Below are 22012 nucleotides of genomic sequence, written 5' to 3' on the forward strand. Positions count from 1 at the left end.
TCCCACAAGCAGTCTCCAAATGCACATGCAAAATACCATTTCCTGCCCCTGTCCCACGTTTGGCTTCTTGTATCCCACTTCTGAAAACACCAGAAAAGTCAAGAGGTGGAATTCTGTGATACTGACGTAAAATTTGCATAACTCTGTAGAGTTTTGTTATACACTATTATATACATTATACATCACTGTAAATAATTTTTGCTGTGGAATTCAATGATACACTAATACACACCGCACATTGCTGTGAGTTTAAAGCTGAGGAGGTCAACATTAATCCCATGGTTGTAAACCACAGCAAAAATAAGCAAAGTAAATGAGGAAACCTAGAATTCTAATGCAAAACAACTCAAAGTATTGTGTGACATTAATAAGTGTCAATAAAAGTAGTTATTGTTTGTATGTTGTGCTTCTGTGTACATGTAGTAAATGTGTCCTTCACTGCCTTGAATCTATTACAATGTAATAGATTCAAGGCAGTGAAGGACACATTTACTACATGTACACAGAAGCACAACATACAAACAATAATTATCTCATGGTACATACACTAAATAATTACATCATGGGAGAAAATTGCTTGTGCAGTGTATGTACCATGATCCCGGATTATATATGAACACTGTGCAAGCCTCAAACATATGTGACTTGTGCATGCATGCTTTTTCTGTAAAGATATGTCTTTTTTAAATGTGAACTTTTATTTTACATAGCAATACAAAGTAAATATCCTAGACATTACTAACTCAAATATATATATATATTTTCATTAGACTAGGTATGGAGCATGATGGCCAAGGAAATAGATGTGGAGATGAAACTGCTATGGGCAGTGTCATGGCACCATTAGTACAAGCAGCATTCCATCGTTACCATTGGTCCAGGTGCAGCGGTCAAGAACTTAAGAGATACATTCAGTAAGTAGCTCTTGTTTTGTCTACTGATTTCCATTGTTTGACCTTGTCCCAGTCTGAATGATGCATCAAACATTCTCTATGTAAAGATATGTCACAATGCTTCCAATTCCATGATTACTGTGGACCTAAGGAGATTTTTTTTAGCAGTTTAGCACTTGTAAAAAATATTTATAAAACCGACAGCCTAAAGTTTGCATTGAATATTTTTCACCTTTATGTACACTGCAGAGTGCCCTGCTTGTATTAAAGATAACCTGTCTCTGATGTTGGCGAAATGGCAAGTCAGATAAAAATAAGGGCGGCATTGGAGCTCCAGCTGTCAAACTCAAAGTCTAGCATGGGCCAAATAAACAAAGTTCAAGTTAATGTGGGCTGCAAAAAAAAAAAAAACATACTTACATTTTCATAGAAACGTAAGTTGATTTTGTACAGTATAAAAAAGCGCATCCCCCTCTACTAAAACCACAATACCCCCTTCTACGAAATCCCAGTCCCCCCTCTATTAAATCACAGTCCCCACCCATATAGCAAATTACAGTTGTCCCCCATATACTAAATCCCAGTCCCCCCCTCTACTAAATTCCAGCAACCCCTCTAGCCAACAAGCAGACTCCACTCACATTGCCGCTGCCAGTATGCAACTCTGAAGTCCGGCTTCAGGTATAGCCCAAATCGCGCCGTCCACACCTTGTGCCAAGGTGGATCCTCCCACTACTTCTTGAAACCCTGTGAAGGTGGAGCACGTCAACGTTACGTTGGAATGGGACATGGAGTTGATTTTCTATCTGGAGATCTCTTTCCCGCTGCACCCTGCTCCCTCACACGCACTGTTTAGTGATGCTGGTGCCGGAATATGATGTCATATTCAAGCAACACTACAGACGGTGTGCGCGAGGGAGCAGTGATTAGCAGGAAGGCTGAGCTCTTCCAGTGACCTCTCCTCCCTGGCCTGGTAAATTTTAGCAGAGTAGGCACCTGCAATGTGGAGAAAGCAGGTGCCTACTCTGCTTTAACACTAACCATGTACTCATGGCTCGCCGGACCTCCTTTGGCTGTAATTAGCTGTCTCTGACTTCTGACCCCATCTATGACCTGACGTCACATGCACATTGGTGCCATCTTTGATATGGGCAAAGGTAAGTTTTCTATAAAAGTCCGAACCGCAGCAGCTGGCGTTCCTAAGAATATCGCACTTGCTGGGTAATGGAATGGAGGGAGAACGGGCAGCTGCCGGCCGGGACCAAGGTAAGTCATAATTATCTTTGTCGGCGTGGCTGCTTCATTTTTGTGCAGCAACACCGGCAGAGGAGCCAGGAGCCGTGACACAATCTCTGAGCAAAAAGTAAAGCAAACAGATTCACCCACTCACAGATACACAGATTCTCACTTACAGATTAATACACACAAACAGATGCATACACTGTTTCACTGATACAGAGTCACATACACGGATTAACACACACTCACAGGTTCACACACACTTCCAGATTCATGTAGACACTCATAAAAATGTTTTAAAGGAACACTATAGTCACCTAAATTACTTTAGCTAAATAAAGCAGTTTTAGTGTATAGATCATTCCCCTGCATTTTCACTGCTCAATTCACTGTCATTTAGGAGTTAAATCATTTTGTTTCTGTTTATGCAGCCCTAGCCACACCTCCCCTGGCTATGATTGACAGAGCCTGCATGAAAAAAAAAAAAAACTGGTTTCACTTTCAAACAGATGTAATTTACCTTAAATAATTGGATCTCAATCTTTAAATTTAACTTTAATCACATACAGGAGGCTCTTGCGGAGTCTAGCAAGCTATTAACATAGCAGGGGATAAGAAAATCTTAATTAAACAGAACTTGCAATAAAAAAAGCCTAAATAGGACTCTCTTTACAGGAAGTGTTTATGGAAGACTGTGCAAGTCACATGCAGGGAGGTGTGACTAGGGTTCATAAACAAAGGGATTTAACTCCTAAATGGCAGAGGATTGAGCAGTGAGGCTGCAGAGGCATGTTCTATACACCAAAACTGCTTCATTAAGCTAAAGTTGTGCAGGTGACTATAGTGGCCCTTTAACATATCACCAGAGGAAATGAAGCTACTTATCATATCACCAGAGGAAATGAAGCTGAGCAGCTTATGCAGGATCTCCCTTCTGTGCGACTTTCACAGAGCATTGTGGCAATGTGATATCACTTTGGCTTTGCAATGTCAAGGAGTAGTGTAGTGTAAGCATGTCAAACTCATGGCTCGCCGGGCCGCAAAGATGTTCATTGTGAACCTGTGAGTGTGTGTTAATCTGTGTGTGTGAATCTGTATCAGTGAAACTGTGTGTGCATCTGTTTGTGTGTATTAATCTGTAAGTATGAATCTGTGTATCTGTAAGTAGGTGAATCTGTTTGCTTTATGACTTTATCAGTCTCTCACACCATTCTTCTTTGCAACGTTGCTTTAGTTCATTGAGGATTACAGGCATTTGTTTATGCACAGTTCTCTTGAGCATTTCAATCGGTTTGAGGTCTGGACTTTGCCTGTGTCATTGCAACACCATGATTATTTCCTTTTTCACCCATTCTGTTGTAGATTTGCTGGCATGCTTGGAATCATTGTCTGTTGCATGACCCAATTTCGGCCAAGATTTTGACACTAAAATCCTTTGGTATACAGAGGAATTCATGGTTGATTCAATTACTGCAAGGTCCCCAGGTCCTGTGCCTGCAAAACAATCCCAAACAATCACCCCTTCACCACTGCCCTCCACTGTGCGTGACAGTTGGCTTGAGGAGTTTGTACTGATATGTTGTGTGCCTAGATTGTGTTTTTTTGAAATGTAACTTTGCAAACCTAAGCCATGCTGCTATGTTCTTTTTAGAGAGAAGATGCTTTCTTCTGGCAACCCTTCCAAACAAACCATACTTGTCCAGTCTTATTCTAACTGTAGTGTCATGAACTTTAACATTTGATGTGCTAACTTAGGCCTGTAAAGTGTGAGATGTAAGTCTTGCCTTTTTTGCAATTTCTCTGAGCATTGCACGGTCTATGTGAGTTCATTGCTGATGTTGTTCCTCTTTGGCATTGTGTTAACACACACCTGAATGCTCCAGACCATTAAACTGCTAAAACTTTGGCTTTTATAGAGGAGGTCACACTTGGTGATGATCAATTAATCAAGGGCATTTTATTAGCAGCACCTGTCTGCTTCTTGGCCTCTTAATTCCCATGGAAGCAGTAAGAGAGTACTTCATTTTTCATTTTGGCTTTATTTTTTTGTTAAATAAATCATGACATGGTATCCCTCTGCTGTTCTATGCTTATTCGCACCCACTACAGCGTAAGAGGTTTGTGCTCTGCTCCAGTCCTCCCACCCCACCACCTGCTCCCTAGATCCAATTCCCTCGCATCACATCCGTACTCTATCTTCTTCTCTTTCTCTACCTCTCACTAAAATTCTCAATCTCTCTCTCCTCTGGCATATTTCCATCGCCCTTCAAACATGCAACTATAACCCCAATTCTAAAGAAGCCCAACCTTGACCCTAACTCCCCGTCCAATCTCACTACTGCCTTTTGCGTCCAAGATCCTTGAAAGAGTTGTGTATGCAAGATTGACAGACTTCCTCGAGTCCAACTCTTTGGTAGACACGCTTCAGTCTGTTTTCCACACTAAGCACTCTGTGGAAACGGCACTGACCAAAGTATCCAATGATCTACTCTCTGCAAAATCTTGTGGTCACTACTCTATCCTAATTCTCCTTGACCTTTCTGCGGCTTTTGACACTGTTGATCATCAACAGCTTCTTCTCATCCTCTGCAATATCGGTTTACAAGATATTGCTCTCTCCTGCTGCTCATCCTACCTCTCCCAGCGCTCTTTCAGTGTTTCTTTCTCTGGCTCTGCTTCTTCTCCCCAACTCCTCTATGTTGGTGTGCCCCAAGGTTCAGTCCTTGGTCCCCTACATCTCCATCTATACTGCCTCCCTTGGTAAACTCATTAGCTCCTTTGGCTTCCAATATAATTTCTATGCGGATAACATGCAAATCTACCTGTCCTCTCTTGATCTCTCCCCGTCCATCTTGACTAGTGTCTCTGACTGCCTCTCTGCTATTTCTAACTGGTGGCCCACTTCCTTAAACTCAACTTTACCAAAACTGAAATTCTGGTCTTTCCTCCCTCAAGTGATGCTACTCCCGTTTCTGTCTCCCTCCAAGTCAACGGTGCTAACTTAAGCTCCAATACACAGGCTCGCTGCCTAGGTGTTTTCTTTGACTCCGACCTCTCCTTCACGCGTCATGTTCAGTCTATCGCCAAATCCTGCCGCTTCCATCTCAAAAGCATTGCGCGCATCCGACCCTACTTAACGCCAGATGCGACTAAGGTGCTGGTCCATTCCACTGTCCTTTCTCGCTGTGACTACTGTAATCCGCTTCTCAGTGGTCTTTCGTGCTCCCAATTTGCACTGCTTCAGTCCATAATGAATGCGGCGAGGCTTATCTTCCTGTACGCCCGCACGGCCCATGCCTCACCCTTGTGTTCACCTCTGATGCTCGCCTTCAAGACTTCTCGAGAACTGCACCGTTCCTTTGGAACTCACTTCCCTCCTCCGTTAGATGCTCACCCAGTCTCCACTCCTTCAAAAAATCATTAAAAACCCACTTCTTTATAAAAGCGTATCAATTAAACTTTTAATAGCTCCCGACTGATTCCTCTCTTGCAACTGTCACTAGTCTAATACTATCCTTACCTTTTGCGTCACTATACCCCCGTTCCCTCTAGCATGTAAGCTCATTGAGCAGGGCCCTCAAACCCTCTGTTCCTATGTGTCCAACTTGTCTGGTTACAACTAAATGTTTGTTCGTCCACCCACTGTAAAGCGCTGCGGAATTTGTTGGCGCTGTATAAATATTAACATAATAATAACAACATAATAATGTAATGTGTAGTTGTTCTGAATTTGTATTTACCCAATTGTAAGACCTGTTAAGGAACAGATGATTGTTATTATGTCTTGATATGTAAACCATACATTTCAAAAAGGGTGTACTTTCTTTGTCCCATGACTGTATATCTATGTGTGCTGTCTAATTTGGCAACATGCTGCAAATGAATCTTCTTGACACCTTCCCCTTACTTACATTGATGACTTCCGTATTGACCTATAAATATGGCTTCAGCAAAGAGCTGTGATGAGGGTACTTAGACTGCCTTCACACTGTTGTTGTAATTAGCAATGAGACAGCAACAAGTGTCCTTGGGACCTCCATTAGCTGACTGCTGCATTAGCCTTCACATATGACTGCACCCAGAAGTGTGACCTGCTGGACTGCTGGAGACTCGGCTTTTGGAAATAGTACTGTGAAGACTTTTGTAAACCTCTGGTAGAAAATTACTGACTAATTTGATGCTACTGGAAAGGTACCTTAATCTCCCCAAAAAGGTAGACAGAGTTTGCCCACTTATCAATGATACATTTTGAGATGAGGTTCCAAAATATGCACCAATGTTGCTCTTAAGTCCAATACATTTTTGGTAAAAATGGAAAATAATGTGTACAAAAATAAATAAAGCAAACAAAATAGCCAATATTGGCCGAGTATGATAAGAGTTCCAACCCCACAATAAGTCCAGAGTACACAAAAAGCAATTAAACAGAAATTGTCTCAATTCACCACACATCAATTAATTAATTTAAAATATAACATAACAATACACGAGCTAAACATTGCTTAATTTTTTTTGAAAGTTCATTATCTAGTGTTGCAGTAGGAAGCAGTATACTGCCACCCAGTGTCTATTTTGAAAATAGGTAGTATAACTTGTTTCATATATTCAAAAGAGAGAGAAAGTATATCTAGGAGTGTGTGTGCGTGTGTATGTGTGTGTGTGTGTGTGTGTGTGTGTTTTATGTGTGGATCAGGCAGCATGCATTTTGATGTGTGCATGTCTGAGAATGTGTATCTGTATGCGTGTCAGAGAAACAGAATCATCTGTAATCATACATTGTAGTGAGGCATGACGTATTCCACCTTGCTATGTAAATATTATGTAAATTAAACACTTTGTTCCAGTGCCAGTCTCAAGTTCAGCCTGATCCTCCTCTGCTAATGTCACTCTGCCTAGCTGCCGGCGGAAATGTAAAGGGAGCACAGGCTGACAGGAGGACATGGGCAGCATGGGGGGGAGGAATGATGTGCTTTCTGGTGACAACCTTCATTTATGTAAAGAATCAATACTGGTCAACTGGGGAGCTACACCATCGACAGCAAAAGGGTTAAACTCAATATGTGCAGTGTTTGTCATGTTCAGCATACCATTGCTGAACAATTTTTGCAGTGTGTCATTATCCTGCTGAAAGAGGCCACTGATATGTGGGAACACCATTGCTATGAAGGGGTGTATGATGCCTGGAACAATCTCTAGCTAGGTGGTACATGTAAAAGTAACGTACACATGAGTACTAGGACCAAAGGATTCCCAGCAGAAAATTGCAGAAGTCATAACACTACCTCCGCAAGCCTACCTTCTCCCATACTGCACCCTGCTGCCATTTCTTTCCCAGGCAAATGACACACATACACCCGGCCATCCACCTAATCTAGAAGAAAATGTGATTAATCAGACAAACTGGTCCACTGCTCCATGGACCAGTTCTGATGCTCATGTCCCATTGAATGTGCATTCATTGGTGGACAGGGGTCATTTTGGGCACTCAGACCAGTCTGCAGCTATGCAGTCCCACACACTGCAAACTGTGATGTACTGTGTGGACACCTTTCTATCATGACCAGCATTATGTTTTTTTAGTTATCTGAGCTGCAGTTGCTCTTATGTGTGATCTAACCAGGCAGCTAGCCTTCGCTCCCCATGTGCATCAATGAGCCTTGGATACCCTTGACTCTGACACCGGTTCATTGGTTGTCCTTCTATGCACCACCTTTGGTAGGTACTAACCACTGCATACCAGGAACACTTCACAAGACTTACCATTTTGGAGATGCTCTGACTCAGTCATCCAGCCATCACGATTTGGTCCTTGTCAAAGTCAGTCATATTTGTTTGCTTTTTCCTGTGTTCACTTGCTGCCTTACATATCCCACTCCTGGTGAAACTGTAATGATATAATCAATGTTATTCATATCACCTGTCAGTGATTTTAATGTTGTGGCTTATCTCATATACAGGTAAAAATAGGGTGCCAGGACCCTGCTTGGAGTTTTCCTTTAAAAGACAATAATTTTAATACACCTTTGTAACAAATTACTTTGTGAAAATTTGGAAATAAGAGTGATTTTGTCAGTTAATATAAACCAGTTTAAAAACCACAGGTTAAAAGAATTAAATAAAAACATCTCATTTGTTGAGATGGAGATTTCGTTCCAAGTAAGGAATTGTCTTCTGTATCTACTCTCCATTAAGTGGATTTGTTCATTTTGCTATTTTTTTTTTTATCACAATAGTGATACGTACCATATCATACCATTAAATCTATATGTTTTGATATTTTTCAGCTCCTATGATTGCCTTCTTGATGACCCTTTTGAGCATAAATGGCCTAAACTCCCAGATCTCCCAGGCATTAACTATTCCATGGATGAACAATGTCGATTTGATTTTGGTGTGGGCTACAAAATGTGCACTGCAGTAAGTAATATGTAATCCCTTAGAACAGTAAGTCTTTTTAAAATATTTTGTGAACATGCTTACTATCATGGCCATCAATGTTATTTTGATCATCGAGTTATTTGTACGTTTAAAAAAGTTTTAATCATAAAACTATATGTGTGGATCAGCTTTTTTTCCGGAGGCTAATTAAATATGCAATGGCTATATAAAACTTAATTTGTCACCTCAATTTTGAGTCTAAGCAGCAAATTTATTTATGCAATTTATAGATTGCCTTTTTGAAGTTGAGTCTTTATTGACTAAAAAGGCTTACTCCAACTACCATGACTACATCAGTGATTTGGTAGGAGACACGGTGTGCAGTGTTTCTGCTTAAAACACTGCACATACAGAGATATTTGTAATTGTGTAATTTGTGTTCAAATCGAGGGGAGGGGGCAATAAGCCATTTTACACAGAATAGCTTACTCCATCAAAATGGTTGGAGTAACTCTTTAATCATTTGATTAAAAACTGTGAGTGTAGTTACTCGATTAATCGTAATTGGTAGGATGTTTACTCCATTTTCACAATGAAAAATGATTTTCAGTTGAATTGTTGGGGTGATAAATATTTTTTTGTTTTGCATACCATTTTTATTATAATATGATACATTCTTACTGATATACTAGAGATTGAATAATGACTTCCCCCCCCCCCTATTTAATAAAATAAATAGCAGCACACTAGCTGTCTAGTACAGAGGGTGAAAATAACATAACACGTCATAAAAGAAGTAGAAATGTCGACAAATCACATACTAAACAGATCTTGCAATGGACGAGCATGTTTACTTGATTCAAGATTTGGTATTCCGCCTGTGCCGCAAATAAATAAATAAAATGTTGATTTTATTCACAGATCAGGTAAGAAGTGACCAATGGAGTGAAAAAAGAGAAGCAGTGTGTGTGTGTGTGTGTGTATATATATATATATATATATATATATATATATTTGTGTTCGGGGCATTCTCATATGATATAGAATAAGATGGTTGTAGCGATGTAGCTTTAGGAATAATCGGTTGAGGTGTGCCGAAACCGACGTATGCTGTAGGCCGGTAAAAAGTGGGCTTACATAGAGGAAATATGAACAATGGGAGTGGAGGGTGGGGCTATTCACCTGACCCAAAGGTAAGTAGGGAAAGGGGGAGTCCCTTTTGTAGGTCTATAGCCCCTCCCACAACTTCAGGCCATGCCTTCCAATTTGTGTTCAGGGCATTCTCATATGATATAGAATAAGATGGTTGTAGCGATGTAGCTTTAGGAATAATCGGTTGAGGTGTGCCGAAACCGACGTATGCTGTAGGCCGGTAAAAAGTGGGCAAAAAGAGAAATATTAATGCAAAACATTATACAGGATCATAGTGCATTTGTTAACCATCAGGTAGACATTTTAATTAAAGCTTCCTAATTCGGCTGTGGTATGTAAGTCGCATAAGTCTATCATTCCGAGCGGCCCCGTGTCTTTAACGTGTGCGGGGATATCTTGGCTATATAGTGCATGAACTTACCTGTGGTAAGGACAGTATTGTACAGTGACAGTAATGGTTCAGTAGTGCGTATGGTGGCGTGCCCAAGAACGTAACCAGTACCTTAACCGGGCACCCAGTATTGCTTGTAAGATAGTAGGTTATATGCACTGGTTCGCACATCTGACTCGTCTTCATTTTAAGAAGGGACCGGACATAGTGGTTTGTGTGTTTTAGAACAATAAGAGGTCAACAGGCACTCTTGTTTATGATGTTTGCAGCTGATAGGGAGTTATACCTTGAGAAAGCAGTTAAAGGCTTGATAGGTAGCAGTTTTGATGACTGCATTGGCGCATGGTTCGGAAGGTGCATGGTCGAGTGGTTCTGATATGGTTTGAACATTGTATGTCTATGGCCAGTATTTAGTCGTAGCGGGAACGTCCGCTTGGTATGTCTCTAAGTAAGGTATGGATGGGGTAGGAGGATAGGAACCTTTGTTGTTTGGGAAGGAGAAATACGTATAGTGTTGAATGTCCGTGAGATAAAGTTTAACCGTGTTGTGCGATAATTTTTAACTTAAGGTGGCAAAAAGAAGTGAATGCCATAAATGGTGAAACCTCAACCAGCTAAGTCATGGTCCGACATGAAACGTATTGTATAAGTGGAAACCCTGTAGCAAGCGTGTTGAGTGCTGGTGGACAAGGCCAGTTTAGTCAGAGCCCGGCTATGTTGGCGAGGTTCATGTAATCCATGACCTTGACCATAAATGACCCCCTGCCATGGCGGCTGTCACGTCAGCTGCCACAGCAGTTTCCATTACGTGTGGTTAGGTCTGCCGTGGCTTGGTTGTCTAGGGACAGCCCCTGATCATCATGCGCGAGTGTGGAAAAAGCAAAGTGGTCTGAGATTAAAGCGCAGCCTGCGGTATGATGCGCATGGCAAATTTTAAGGAACCTGGCAGGGATTGTAGTTCCATGCGGTTGCGAGTACCAAGCAGGAATTCGTAATTGGTGTTGTTGCGACTGTTCCTATTTCTCACGTGGTAACTTGTTGGCAAGGATGCCAAATCAAGTTGTATGCCCAGGAATGTAACAATAGTGTCTGGGTGTTCTGCGACCTTAGGGAATACTGGGACCCCCAAGTGTTCAGACATACTAATGGCTTCCTTGAAGCTTCTAGATGGAAAGGCGTTCCCTTTGACCAACAAGAAATCATCTCGGGAATGTATGACTGTGGGGCATCTGGATATGTTTAACCACAACCAGCAAATAGTTCTACGAATATATTTAAGATTGTGGCTGCTCTTGACCCAAATGTTAAGCAGGAGAAGAAATATATGACTGCTGCCCATAAATGCCCTGTAAGTGCCAGTGTAGGGTTGATGATGGCAGTCTGAAATGCGTTGTGATAACCAGGCTTCCCCCGCTGCTTGAGTGATAGCTGTAATGGTATGGACAATGGTGGCATACTGTAATGAAGACTCCTCAGAAGGGTATGAGGGTGTTGAGACTTGGGGTAGCCGAGGCGTGAGGTGCAGATGAGTCTATGATCGGTTACAGTGTGAGGGAAGATTCCCTGTGACAATCCCAATGGGATTGCACCACGCGGTAAATGGTGTAGATCGGAGAGGCCCAGGTAGAAATCTTTCTGCCATTCTTGGGCCATGAGTGTATTGCTAGCTGTTGGATGCTGCTGTGATGACTGCAAGTTAGGGCATTCTAGATTTCCCCAAAAGTATATGGCAATACCTGTCCGGAAGGCTTTTAAAATCGGAGATTAGGAAATCAACTAAATGTCTGGTAGGGTGATGAGTTAGAAAGTACTGGAAATGCATAATGTTTACAGACGTGAAGTAATGTTCAGGGTACATTTATTGGGACACATGGTTTTCATGTGCCCTGACGTATTGGGAACATATCTGCCACAGTCTGCATAAACTGAAACTACTTGTGCCAACATGGAAATTGCTGCAAATCTGGGATTTGCCAAAGAGAATAAGACAACCCAATTTGTTCTGAGGTGCTAGAGCTTGGAGCCTGAAACGTGATTGTCCGCTGTGTTGGGACAAAATTGTCGTGTGGGACTAGCAATATCCTCTCCAAGTGAAAGATGAAGATAGCCATTATTATATGAACCCACAGTGTGCTAGTACTGGCTTGCTAGCTAAAGCCGCATGGTGAAACAATTAATCCTTTGTTTTGTGACAGGTGAGGCCCTGCTAGTTGCCAAGTGGCTTGAGAGGCTCTATCTATGCAATGGCGCGAGGAAATTTGTGGCCACCAACGTAATGGCAGGATGTTGGCCTCTCGGTGACTGTAACCAGAAAAAAGGGGAGGGGAGTGACAGGTGAGGCCCTCTCTATATACCATGCGAGGCGGCTAGCTCACGAGTGGCCCGATGGGTGTTTGCCTCCGAGCATTGAGGCGGGGTGTTGGCCTCGCAGGACCACTATACGTTAGGCGTAGATGCCAAGAAAGGAGAATACCTATTGGAAACCTATAGTCCCTAATTGCCAGTACGCTAAGGATGTATCCAGAGGAAAACGTATGAAAATTTATGTAAATACCACATAAGCAGGTGTATATACCTGGTAGTATGATTAGATACCCTTACTGGTCGTAAGGGTTATTAATACCTGTATCCGGATGGGTAAAACAATGTATGAAAATTGAATATAGACATTTAAAAGCGTATACCCATATGTGTGTTATGCATGTTTAATAGAGCAAAGTGCTCAGTCCCAATGTTTATTGTATGCTTGTTAATGCCCCTGTTTGAAGGAAATTAACTTGTCGGGAGTGTTATATCATATGTGATATGGAATACAACTGTACCCGGAAACATGAGTGTAGTGAACCATGACTGGCTGTTGAATAACCTAATGTGTGAACGTACGTAATTGGAAGGACTTATATTTTAAGCGTGCAACCATGCAAATATTCCATAGGAGTCAGTATAAAAGCGAAAATGCTGTAGTTAGTTTGTTTGCTTATGAAGTGAAATAAAGTCTGAGAAGCCTGTAGTATACCGATTGACCAGTAGGGGTCAGCATGTAGGCGAAAATGCAGTGGTTCGTTGGATTCTACATGAAATGCAATAATGTCTGAGAAGCCTGTAGTACACCGATTGACCGGTAGGGGTCAGTGTGTAGGCGAAAATGCAGTGGTTCATTGGTTTGTACATGAAATGCAATAATGTCTGAGAAGCCTGTAGTACATCGAATGACTGGTAGGGGTCAGTGTGTAGGTGAAAATTTTGTGGTTTATACATGAAAATGCAAACAACGTCTAAGAAGCCTGTAGTACAACGAAATGACTGGCAGGGGTCAGTGTGTAGGCAAAAATGCAGTAGTTCGTTGGTTTGTACATGAAATGCAATAATGTCTGAGAAGCCTGTAGTACACCGAATGACTGGTAGGGGTCAGTGTGTATGTGAAAATTTTGTGGTTTATACATGAAAATGCAAACAATGTCTAAGAAGCCTGTAGTACACCGAAATGACTGGCAGGGGTCAGTGTGTAGGCAAAAATGCAGTAGTTCGTTGGTTTGTACATGAAATGCAATAATGTCTGAGAAGTCTGTAGTACACCGAATGACTGGTAGGGGTCAGTGTGTAGGTGAAAATGCAGTGGTTTATACATGAAAATTCAAACAACATCTAAGAAGCCTGTAGTACACCGAAATGACCGATAGGGGTCAGTGTGTAGGCGTAAATGCAGTAGTTAGTTGGTTTGTACATGAAATGCAATAATGTCTAAGAAGCCTGTAGTACACCGAATGACCGATAGGGGTCAGTGTGTAGGCGTAAATGCAGTAGTTAGTTGGTTTGTACATGAAATGCAATAATGTCTAAGAAGCCTGTAGTACACCGAATGACCGATAGGGGTCAGTGTGTAGGTGAAAATGCGGTGGTTTGTTGGTTTGTACATGAAATGCAATAATGTCTGAGAAGCCTGTAGTATACTGAATGACCGGTAGGGGTCAGTATGTGGGCGGAAATGCAGTGGTTCGTTGGTTTGTACATGAAATGCGATAATGTCTAAGAAGCCTGTAGTACACCCAAAGACCGGTAGGGGACAGTGTGTAGGCAAAAAATTGTATTTTGTTTGTAGTTTTAACCGCACAGATGATTTAAACCCAACAGATTTTAAACAGATTTTACATGAACAGCTAGGTGAGTATTAGGTAATGAAATAACCGTGCAAAACGAAAGGAAACCGTAAAGCGAGGATCCGTGCTGTGCTGAACGCCGTGGGAACTAATCCTGGCGCGACAGGTGGGTCAACTTACAGTTTGAGAGTCCCTGAGGCACCAAATGTGATGCTGACCGGAAAGAAAGCCACTGGATTAACGGAAAGCCCTGCAGCAGGATTCCTGGACACAGCTTGGAGTATGCGACCTCATGGAGCAAAGGTGAAAACAAAATGGCGTCTTGCATGACCTGGAAGTGCTATTCGCCTGACCCACAAAGGTAAGTAGGGAAAGGGGGAGTCCCTTTTGTAGGTCTATAGCCCCTCCCACAACTTCAGGCCATGCCTTCCAATATATGTATATATATATATATATGTATATTATTTTATTTATACTTTTATTTTGTTACTGCTCCTTCTTTCCCTCTATTGGTTACTTTTTCTCCTTTTATCTGTGAACCAGATAGCAGTAAAATGCACCAATCAGTGTACTACAAAACCGGTACATAATATTTATATAATGGCGGCGGGGCCTGACCGCCATGCTGACCGGTCGCAGGCTGGAGAGGCTCCTGACAAATTTGGTCCCCTGTGGCACAAAACCCAAGCATCACAGCAATATTGGTGAAAAAGTTGTCTCAAATATCTGAGCAGTTGCCGTAGCCACCACGGTCCCTGAGTTTGGGAGTTTCAGAGCCCCTGTTGACAATATGAGGCTTCCGCGTCTGTGGCCTATGAGGGTGAAGAACGGGGCGAACGGCCGCCGTCCTGTTCAGGAAGCTGTCTGCCATGCAACGGCCTTGCAATATGCCTTGTGGGTCCCGCTTCCCCCCCATGGACCGGGGGGTTGTCCCGGTCCCCACAGGAGGGAAACACTGCCTTACACTGCCCATCATCAAGCCTACCTGGCATTATGCATCACGCGCCCGGTCAGTAAAATAGTGGCAATGCGGCCTTTACTGAGCAATATAGCTTCGCCTGTCAGCAGACAGAAACAACAGCCTGCTGAGTATAACTCCTACCTATGACTCACAAGCCTGAACACAAACGATGGCCCTTCTTGGAAATCCCTGCCTACCTACTCACGGAACGGGCTTGGTCGCCACGATTGCCTTCATGGGCCTTGTGACCAACTTTTACAGGATTCCCATTGCTGGCCACAAGGAACCAGCGGCGGCATGGTACTACCCAGACCCCCCAACATGGAGGGGCTGCTAATCACCAGTGGGAGGCAGGAGTGGACCACACAGTGGATCTGCCTACAGGGATACCCCAGAGGTATCAGGCTGCCATACCAGATGACCCACTTTGCAGGGCACCAGTGGACTTTACCAGAAACCTTGGCCTACCTGGCTGACTGTATGCTTTACGTTATGTTGACATTCATTTTCGTTTTTTCCTTTTTCTGCCATGATAGGCATATGCATCTTGAGAAACTCATACTCTTGCTGCCACTTAACAAAATCTCTACAACTCTTATGTGATCTGGTAATGTTGTGCTAATATCTAAACTCAGTAGATTATGTTTATAGCCGTGCCTAGCCTGAACAAACTTACCGTTACATGAATAGTCAGTCTGGGGGGCCTATCCATTTTCTCTACTTATATTTTCTGCTCTAAAACTTGTGTACTACTCAAAATGTCTGACAGAGCACACTACTTTCTATACCTTTTCTACCAGATTAGACCTCTTGTTCTTGCATTTTATAATACAAAACTGTGCTGTCTAACTGAATGCCATGGTTACTTATCAAGACCTGAGAGTGCATCTCTTATCAAGACCTGAGAGTGCATCTCTTATTTCTTCATATATATATATATATATATATATATATATATATATATATATATATGAAGAAATAAGAGATGCACTCTCAGGTCTTGATAAGTAATAATAAATCGGTACTTTATTTTCCAGACAAGGTTTACATTATCCGATCGACGTTTCGACCCCTTAGGGTCTTCCTCAGGATCAATGTACCCCCACAAATATAACAAATATATAGAGAATGTAAATAATGTACTCACCAATCGTGTATACCCGGAAGTGTACTCGCGATCATGTGACATAACGTAATTGGCCGTGATTCGTGCGTGCTGACGTGTCAAGCCGTTGCTAAGAAACCAGTGCAACAATTGATTGAATAGCGAGTGCATTTCTCCCAGGGCATAGGGGAGAAATATGAATATGTGTAGGCAGTATGTGCAATACAAAATATCTATAGCAGTATCCAAAGCTATATAAGGCTATATAATAAAATCTACTAGGTAATCATTGCGTGCTATATACAAACGTGTGAAAAAGTGTGTGAACACAAAATAAGTGAACCAAAACTGAACCCGGTAAATAGGTGAAAAAATATAAAAGGTGTATATATATATGTATATATTTATATAGTGTATTTATTTTGCGGTACAGTGATTGGCCTGATTCTGCTCCCTATTTTTTCCAGATCCTTTTTTTTTTTGTTGGAGAAATTTGGGTGAAGCTAAACCGCCAAATGGCAAAAAACTATTTTATACTGGGCACAAGTCTACTTGTTAGATCTACCACCATAGATAGGAAGAGATTATAACACACCTTTTATGATTTCTTCTGGTAATTAAAAATCTGAAATAAAAAAAATACTACATTTAAATGGATTTTGTCAACAAATGTTTAACCAATCACTTTGGATCTAACTAGAGCAATGTAAATTATTATATATATTATAATGTACAATGCAATATTTATTTTTAGACTTTTAGATTCTTAGATTTTTAGTCAGTAGCTATAGCCTTTTTGCAACAATTTTAGTCAGTAGCTCACTAAAGGCACTAAATCAACGTTAGCTTAATGAAGTAGCTTTGTTGTATAGATCATGCCTCTGCAGTCTCAGTGCTAATTTTCTCAGTTAATTACTTTTGTTTATTTTTATGCAGCCCTAGCCACACCTTCCATAACTGTGACTCACACAGCCCACAAGAAAAAAATATTTAATGGTCATTTAAATCTTAAACTTTAGAAGTATTTATCTCTTGTACTATAAATGTAACTTTAATCACACAAAAGAGACCACTGATGTCTCTAGTACGCTATTAACAGAGCAAGAGCAGAGCAAGACATTTAAAGGATCACTATAGTGTCAGGAAAACAAAGCAGTTTTCCTGACACTATAGTGCCCTGAGGGTGTCCCCACCATCAGGATCCCCTTCCTGTGGCGCTGAAGCTTACCTTTTTCCAGCGCCGGACTCCCTTGGCGCTGGTGACCTCTCCTCCCCCGCTGACGTCGGCTCCTCCGTCTGACATCAGCGGAGCCAAATGTGCTGCCGCGCATGCATTTAAAGTGATCATAGGAAAGCATTTCTCAATGCTTTCCTATGGACGCTCTAAATGATGGAGGCATAATATGTCGCAGATGCGCATCTAGTGGCTGTCCGGAAGACAGCTACTAGAGGCTGGCTTAACCCCAAATGTAAACATAGCAATTTCTCTGAAACTGCTATGTTTGCATCTGAAGGGTTAAAAGCTGAGGGACCTGGCACCCAGACCACTTCATTGAGCTGAAGTGGTCTGGGTGACTATAGTGTCCCTTTAAATCAAACAGACTGCACAATAAAAGAAGTTTAAACATAAGATCTGTTTTTACAGAATTTGTTTAGAAAAGTAGTGCAAGTCAAATAAAGGGAGGTGTGACTAGGTCTGCCTAAACAATTTTGTCTACCTCCTAAATGGCAGAGAATTGAGCAGTGAGATTGCAGGGGCATGATTTATTCTCCAAAACCATTCCATTCAGCTGAACTTGTTTTGGTGCTTTTAGTATAATAATAGTTTCAAAATGTATTATTCCCAACATATAAAAATGTTTTAACTTGTATTTACTTTACCAGTTCCGATCTTTTGACCCTTGCAAACAACTGTGGTGCAGTCATCCTGACAACCCATACTTCTGTAAGACCAAGAAAGGGCCTCCTCTTGATGGAACAGAATGTGCTGTGGGAAAAGTATGTATGATATGAGTATTTATAGCCATATCAAGGTAATCATATAGAATCAGAATGATACAAAAGTCAACTTTCACAAAGTATGTTCTCAGAAGCTATTAATTTCCATGTTTCTTGATTATTTCTGTTGCCTGCCATTGACAGTTAACACATATTAAAATATTGATAAATTTCTAAGTTGCTAAAGAGTTTTTGTTTGGCCTTGTCAATAAATGCATTATTATTTTCCACGGGCCATTGTAAATTTAGTGAAAGGGATATTGTACTGAAAAATTATGAGTCGATTCAAAAGAAGTTAAGTGCTTTATCTTGAACTCAACGTGATGCATTATAGTTGAGATTAGGTAAAAAGTGGTCAATCTTAAATATCCTCTCTGTGTTTCAAGACCTCATTTAACCCCTTAATGCTGTTACGGCATTCTATGCCGTCCCCATTCTTATGGGCTTTAAAGCCGCTGCGGCGGCATAGAACGCCGTAATGGCTTAAGCCCCCAGGAGCTCTGGTGGACTTACCTCCACCACGTTCCTCTTCGGGAGGACTACCTGACATCCCAGGCAGCACTCCCCTGGCAAATCCGGCCCCCGGGGGCCATTTGGTCGCTCTCAAAGAGCGATAACATGGACCCCTATAGCTAGCTGTGGATCTGCCAGCAGGGAGACTGTCTGGACTGTCAGACGGTCCCCTTGCTGATGGGTAGTGTAAAAAAAAAATATTAAACATGTTTAAAATAAATTAAATGTGTGTGTGTGTGTGTGTGTGTATATATATATATATATATATATATATATATATATATATATATATATATATATATAATATTGTATATGAAACATCATACGTAGTGTATTTTAATATTAATATAAGTACATGTATTAGTATTAAAATACACTTAGAATGAAGTTAAGATATATATATAATATATATATATATATATATTATATTTATATATATATATATATATATATATATATATATAAAAAAATCCAATATCCCCCGCACTCACGCTTAGTAGGTTTCCAATGTCCCGGGTGCCATAGCTTGGACTCCAAATGTATAGTTCACCAAAAAGCAGCTGCTCACCGGTCTTTAAAAGTTCCACATTTTATTAAGTATAAGTTAAAAGAGACCAACGTTTCAGTCCCAGCTCGGGACTTTCCTCAGGGTTCCTCAGGGTTTTTTTGTTACCCTGAGGAAAGTCCCGAGCTGGGACTGAAACGTTGGTCTCTTTTAACTTATACTTAATAAAATTTGGAACTTTTAAAGACTGGTGAGCAGCTGCTTTTTGGTGAACTATATATATATATATATATATATATATATATATATATATATATATATATATATATATGTATTATTACAATAATAAATAAATAAAATATTTTAAAAAAATGAAAATAAATTATCTATACACATGTAATTTCATTCTAACTGTATCTTGTTATATATATATATATATATATATATATATATGTGTGTGTAACAAAATACACTTAGAATGACATTCTATATACATCTATCTATATATAAAATACAAATAACCGCAAATATATATATATATAATTACATTAATGATTACATAAGTATACGCTCAGAATTTAAATACATATATATATATATGTATATATATTAAAATTCTATGTGTATATTTAAGTAATCTTTTAGCATAATTATGTGACTTTATTAATTAAAATTTGATTGGCATGCCTGACAACCAAGGCAGAAAGAGCAGAGAATTTTATTTGCAAGCACTATATTTAACCCTGTAACTTTCCAAGACACCATAAAACATGTACATGGGGGGGGGGGGGGGGGGGTACTGTTTTACTCTGGAGACTTCGTTGAATACAAATATTAGTAAATGGTAAATTGTATTACAACGATGATATTTTTAGTAAAAGTGATGTTTTTGCATTTTTCACACATGAACTGCACTTTTACTGACAATATTATTGTTGTAATACGTTTTACCGTTTTGAAACACTAATGTTTGTGTTCAGTGAAGTCTTCCAAGTATAACAGTACCCCCATTTACAGGTTTTATAGTGTTTTGGAAAGTTAGTCAAATATAAGTCTTGCATTTAATTTTTTTCACATTGAAATTCGCCAGATTGGTTATGTTGCCTTTGAGACCGTATGGTAGCCCAGGAATGAGAATTATCCCCATGATGGCATACCATTTGCAAAAGTAGGGAAACCAAGGTATTGCAAGTGGGGTATGTCCAGTCTTTTTTTAGTAGCCACTTAGTAGCCACTTAGTAGTCACAAATATGTGCATTTTATTGCAATAAAAACTAACAGTATTATGACATGTACAGCTAAAATGTCAGCTGGAACTACAAATATTTTTTAAAAATTTCTCACAGTTTTTATTTTATTCATAATAAATTATGTTTCATATATGAATAGTTCATGAGAAATTAAAGCCATGTTTCTCCTGTACAAAATGATATATAAGTGTGGGTGCACTTAATATGAAAGAGGTGAATTACGGTTGAACAGACATATAGCGCAAATTCCAGTTTTTGTTTACATTTTGTTTTGATCAGAACGTGTACAATTGACTCTGTCCTGAAGGGGTTAAGACAAAAGGTAAAGCAAAATCAAACTATAAAATACTTGCCACTTAAAAATGTCAACAAAGACATAGATTACACAGTAGTTTAACAATGCCAGCTCCCTCTTAGCATGTAAAAACCCAGTTTTATTGGACAATGAATTACTTACCACAGTCCATTGAGATTTTCAATCTTATCTGAAAACCTATACTGTTAATCGTATTTTCTAGTTTGTTATTTTGGTGCAATTGTTCAGCAAATATATAGTCTGCTTAAAAACCTCTTGTGCCTCTAAATATAGTTAATGTCCAGTAAGTAGATGAGGTGTCCTTTTATCACTTTATTGTGTAATTGTTCAGTTTATGTAAGAATATTGTGTATTTATAATGTCACCTATTAAAAGATAAGAGAAACAATATGTTGAGAATTAAAAATATATTGCACAATTATATTTTATGGTAGATTCTCAAGACACTTTACCTATGATAGGTCCCAATATATCCATGCAAAATTTTTAGTTTATTAGACGAATAAAGTTGTGGTGTTATAATTAAAGTGTATTTTTTTTCTTGTTCTCCGTTGAACAATAAATGTTTAAAATGCAATAGGAGTCAAAGAATAAGCAAATGATAATTATATTATTTATTATGTTTTTGTGTAAAGGATTTAGTAAAATGTATGTTTTCGTGAGTTTATTTCACATAGAAAATGAACCAGTAGCAATTAAGCAATGCAATATATGTTTCTATAATAAGAACATGGGGCTTTTCAATATATGGTTAAGCACTGTAAGTAAACCTTTTGTTAAACCTGCAATGCAGCCTTACCAAAATAAACATGGTTTATTATGGTAGATTCTAATAAACCTAATTTTGAAATCCAAAACACATATTTAAATGTATTAACATTTGTTGAAACTACTGGTAATATTAATCCAAGTAACCAATCACAGCTTTAATATCACTTTCCTAAAATAAGAAACCTTTTTACTGGGATGACATAATGCTGGTGGCATCAAGAGCATACACCCTTTGCCAAAGGAAAGTAATTTTCAGGTTTACAGGAGATTATATCTGCCAATATAGGATGGTATTTTTATTAGTATGAAATATGTGAATATTCATATTTTTACAAGAATTAATTATACAACATCCGCAGTTATATTGTAAATTTTACATGGATTCCCATATTCACTAAAACAAGACTTCTTTGGGTTATAACTTTTGCAGACTCTACATCTTG

General features: G+C 39.8%; 1 protein-coding gene across 2 annotated transcripts in view; it reads left to right on the top strand.

Moving 5' to 3' along the window:
* Positions 1-22012, top strand: part of ADAMTS3 (ADAM metallopeptidase with thrombospondin type 1 motif 3) — a 256599-nt gene that overhangs the window by 186714 nt on the left and 47873 nt on the right. For both annotated transcript variants that reach the window (XM_063458665.1, XM_063458666.1), the window contains exons 9-11: positions 771-914; positions 8417-8549; positions 18101-18214. In XM_063458665.1, coding sequence (XP_063314735.1) covers positions 771-914; positions 8417-8549; positions 18101-18214 — 391 coding nt within the window. The remainder of the gene's footprint in view (positions 1-770; positions 915-8416; positions 8550-18100; positions 18215-22012) is intronic.

The sequence above is a fragment of the Pelobates fuscus genome, chromosome 6, assembly GCF_036172605.1.
Source record: "Pelobates fuscus isolate aPelFus1 chromosome 6, aPelFus1.pri, whole genome shotgun sequence".
NCBI classification, from domain to species: Eukaryota; Metazoa; Chordata; class Amphibia; order Anura; family Pelobatidae; genus Pelobates; species Pelobates fuscus.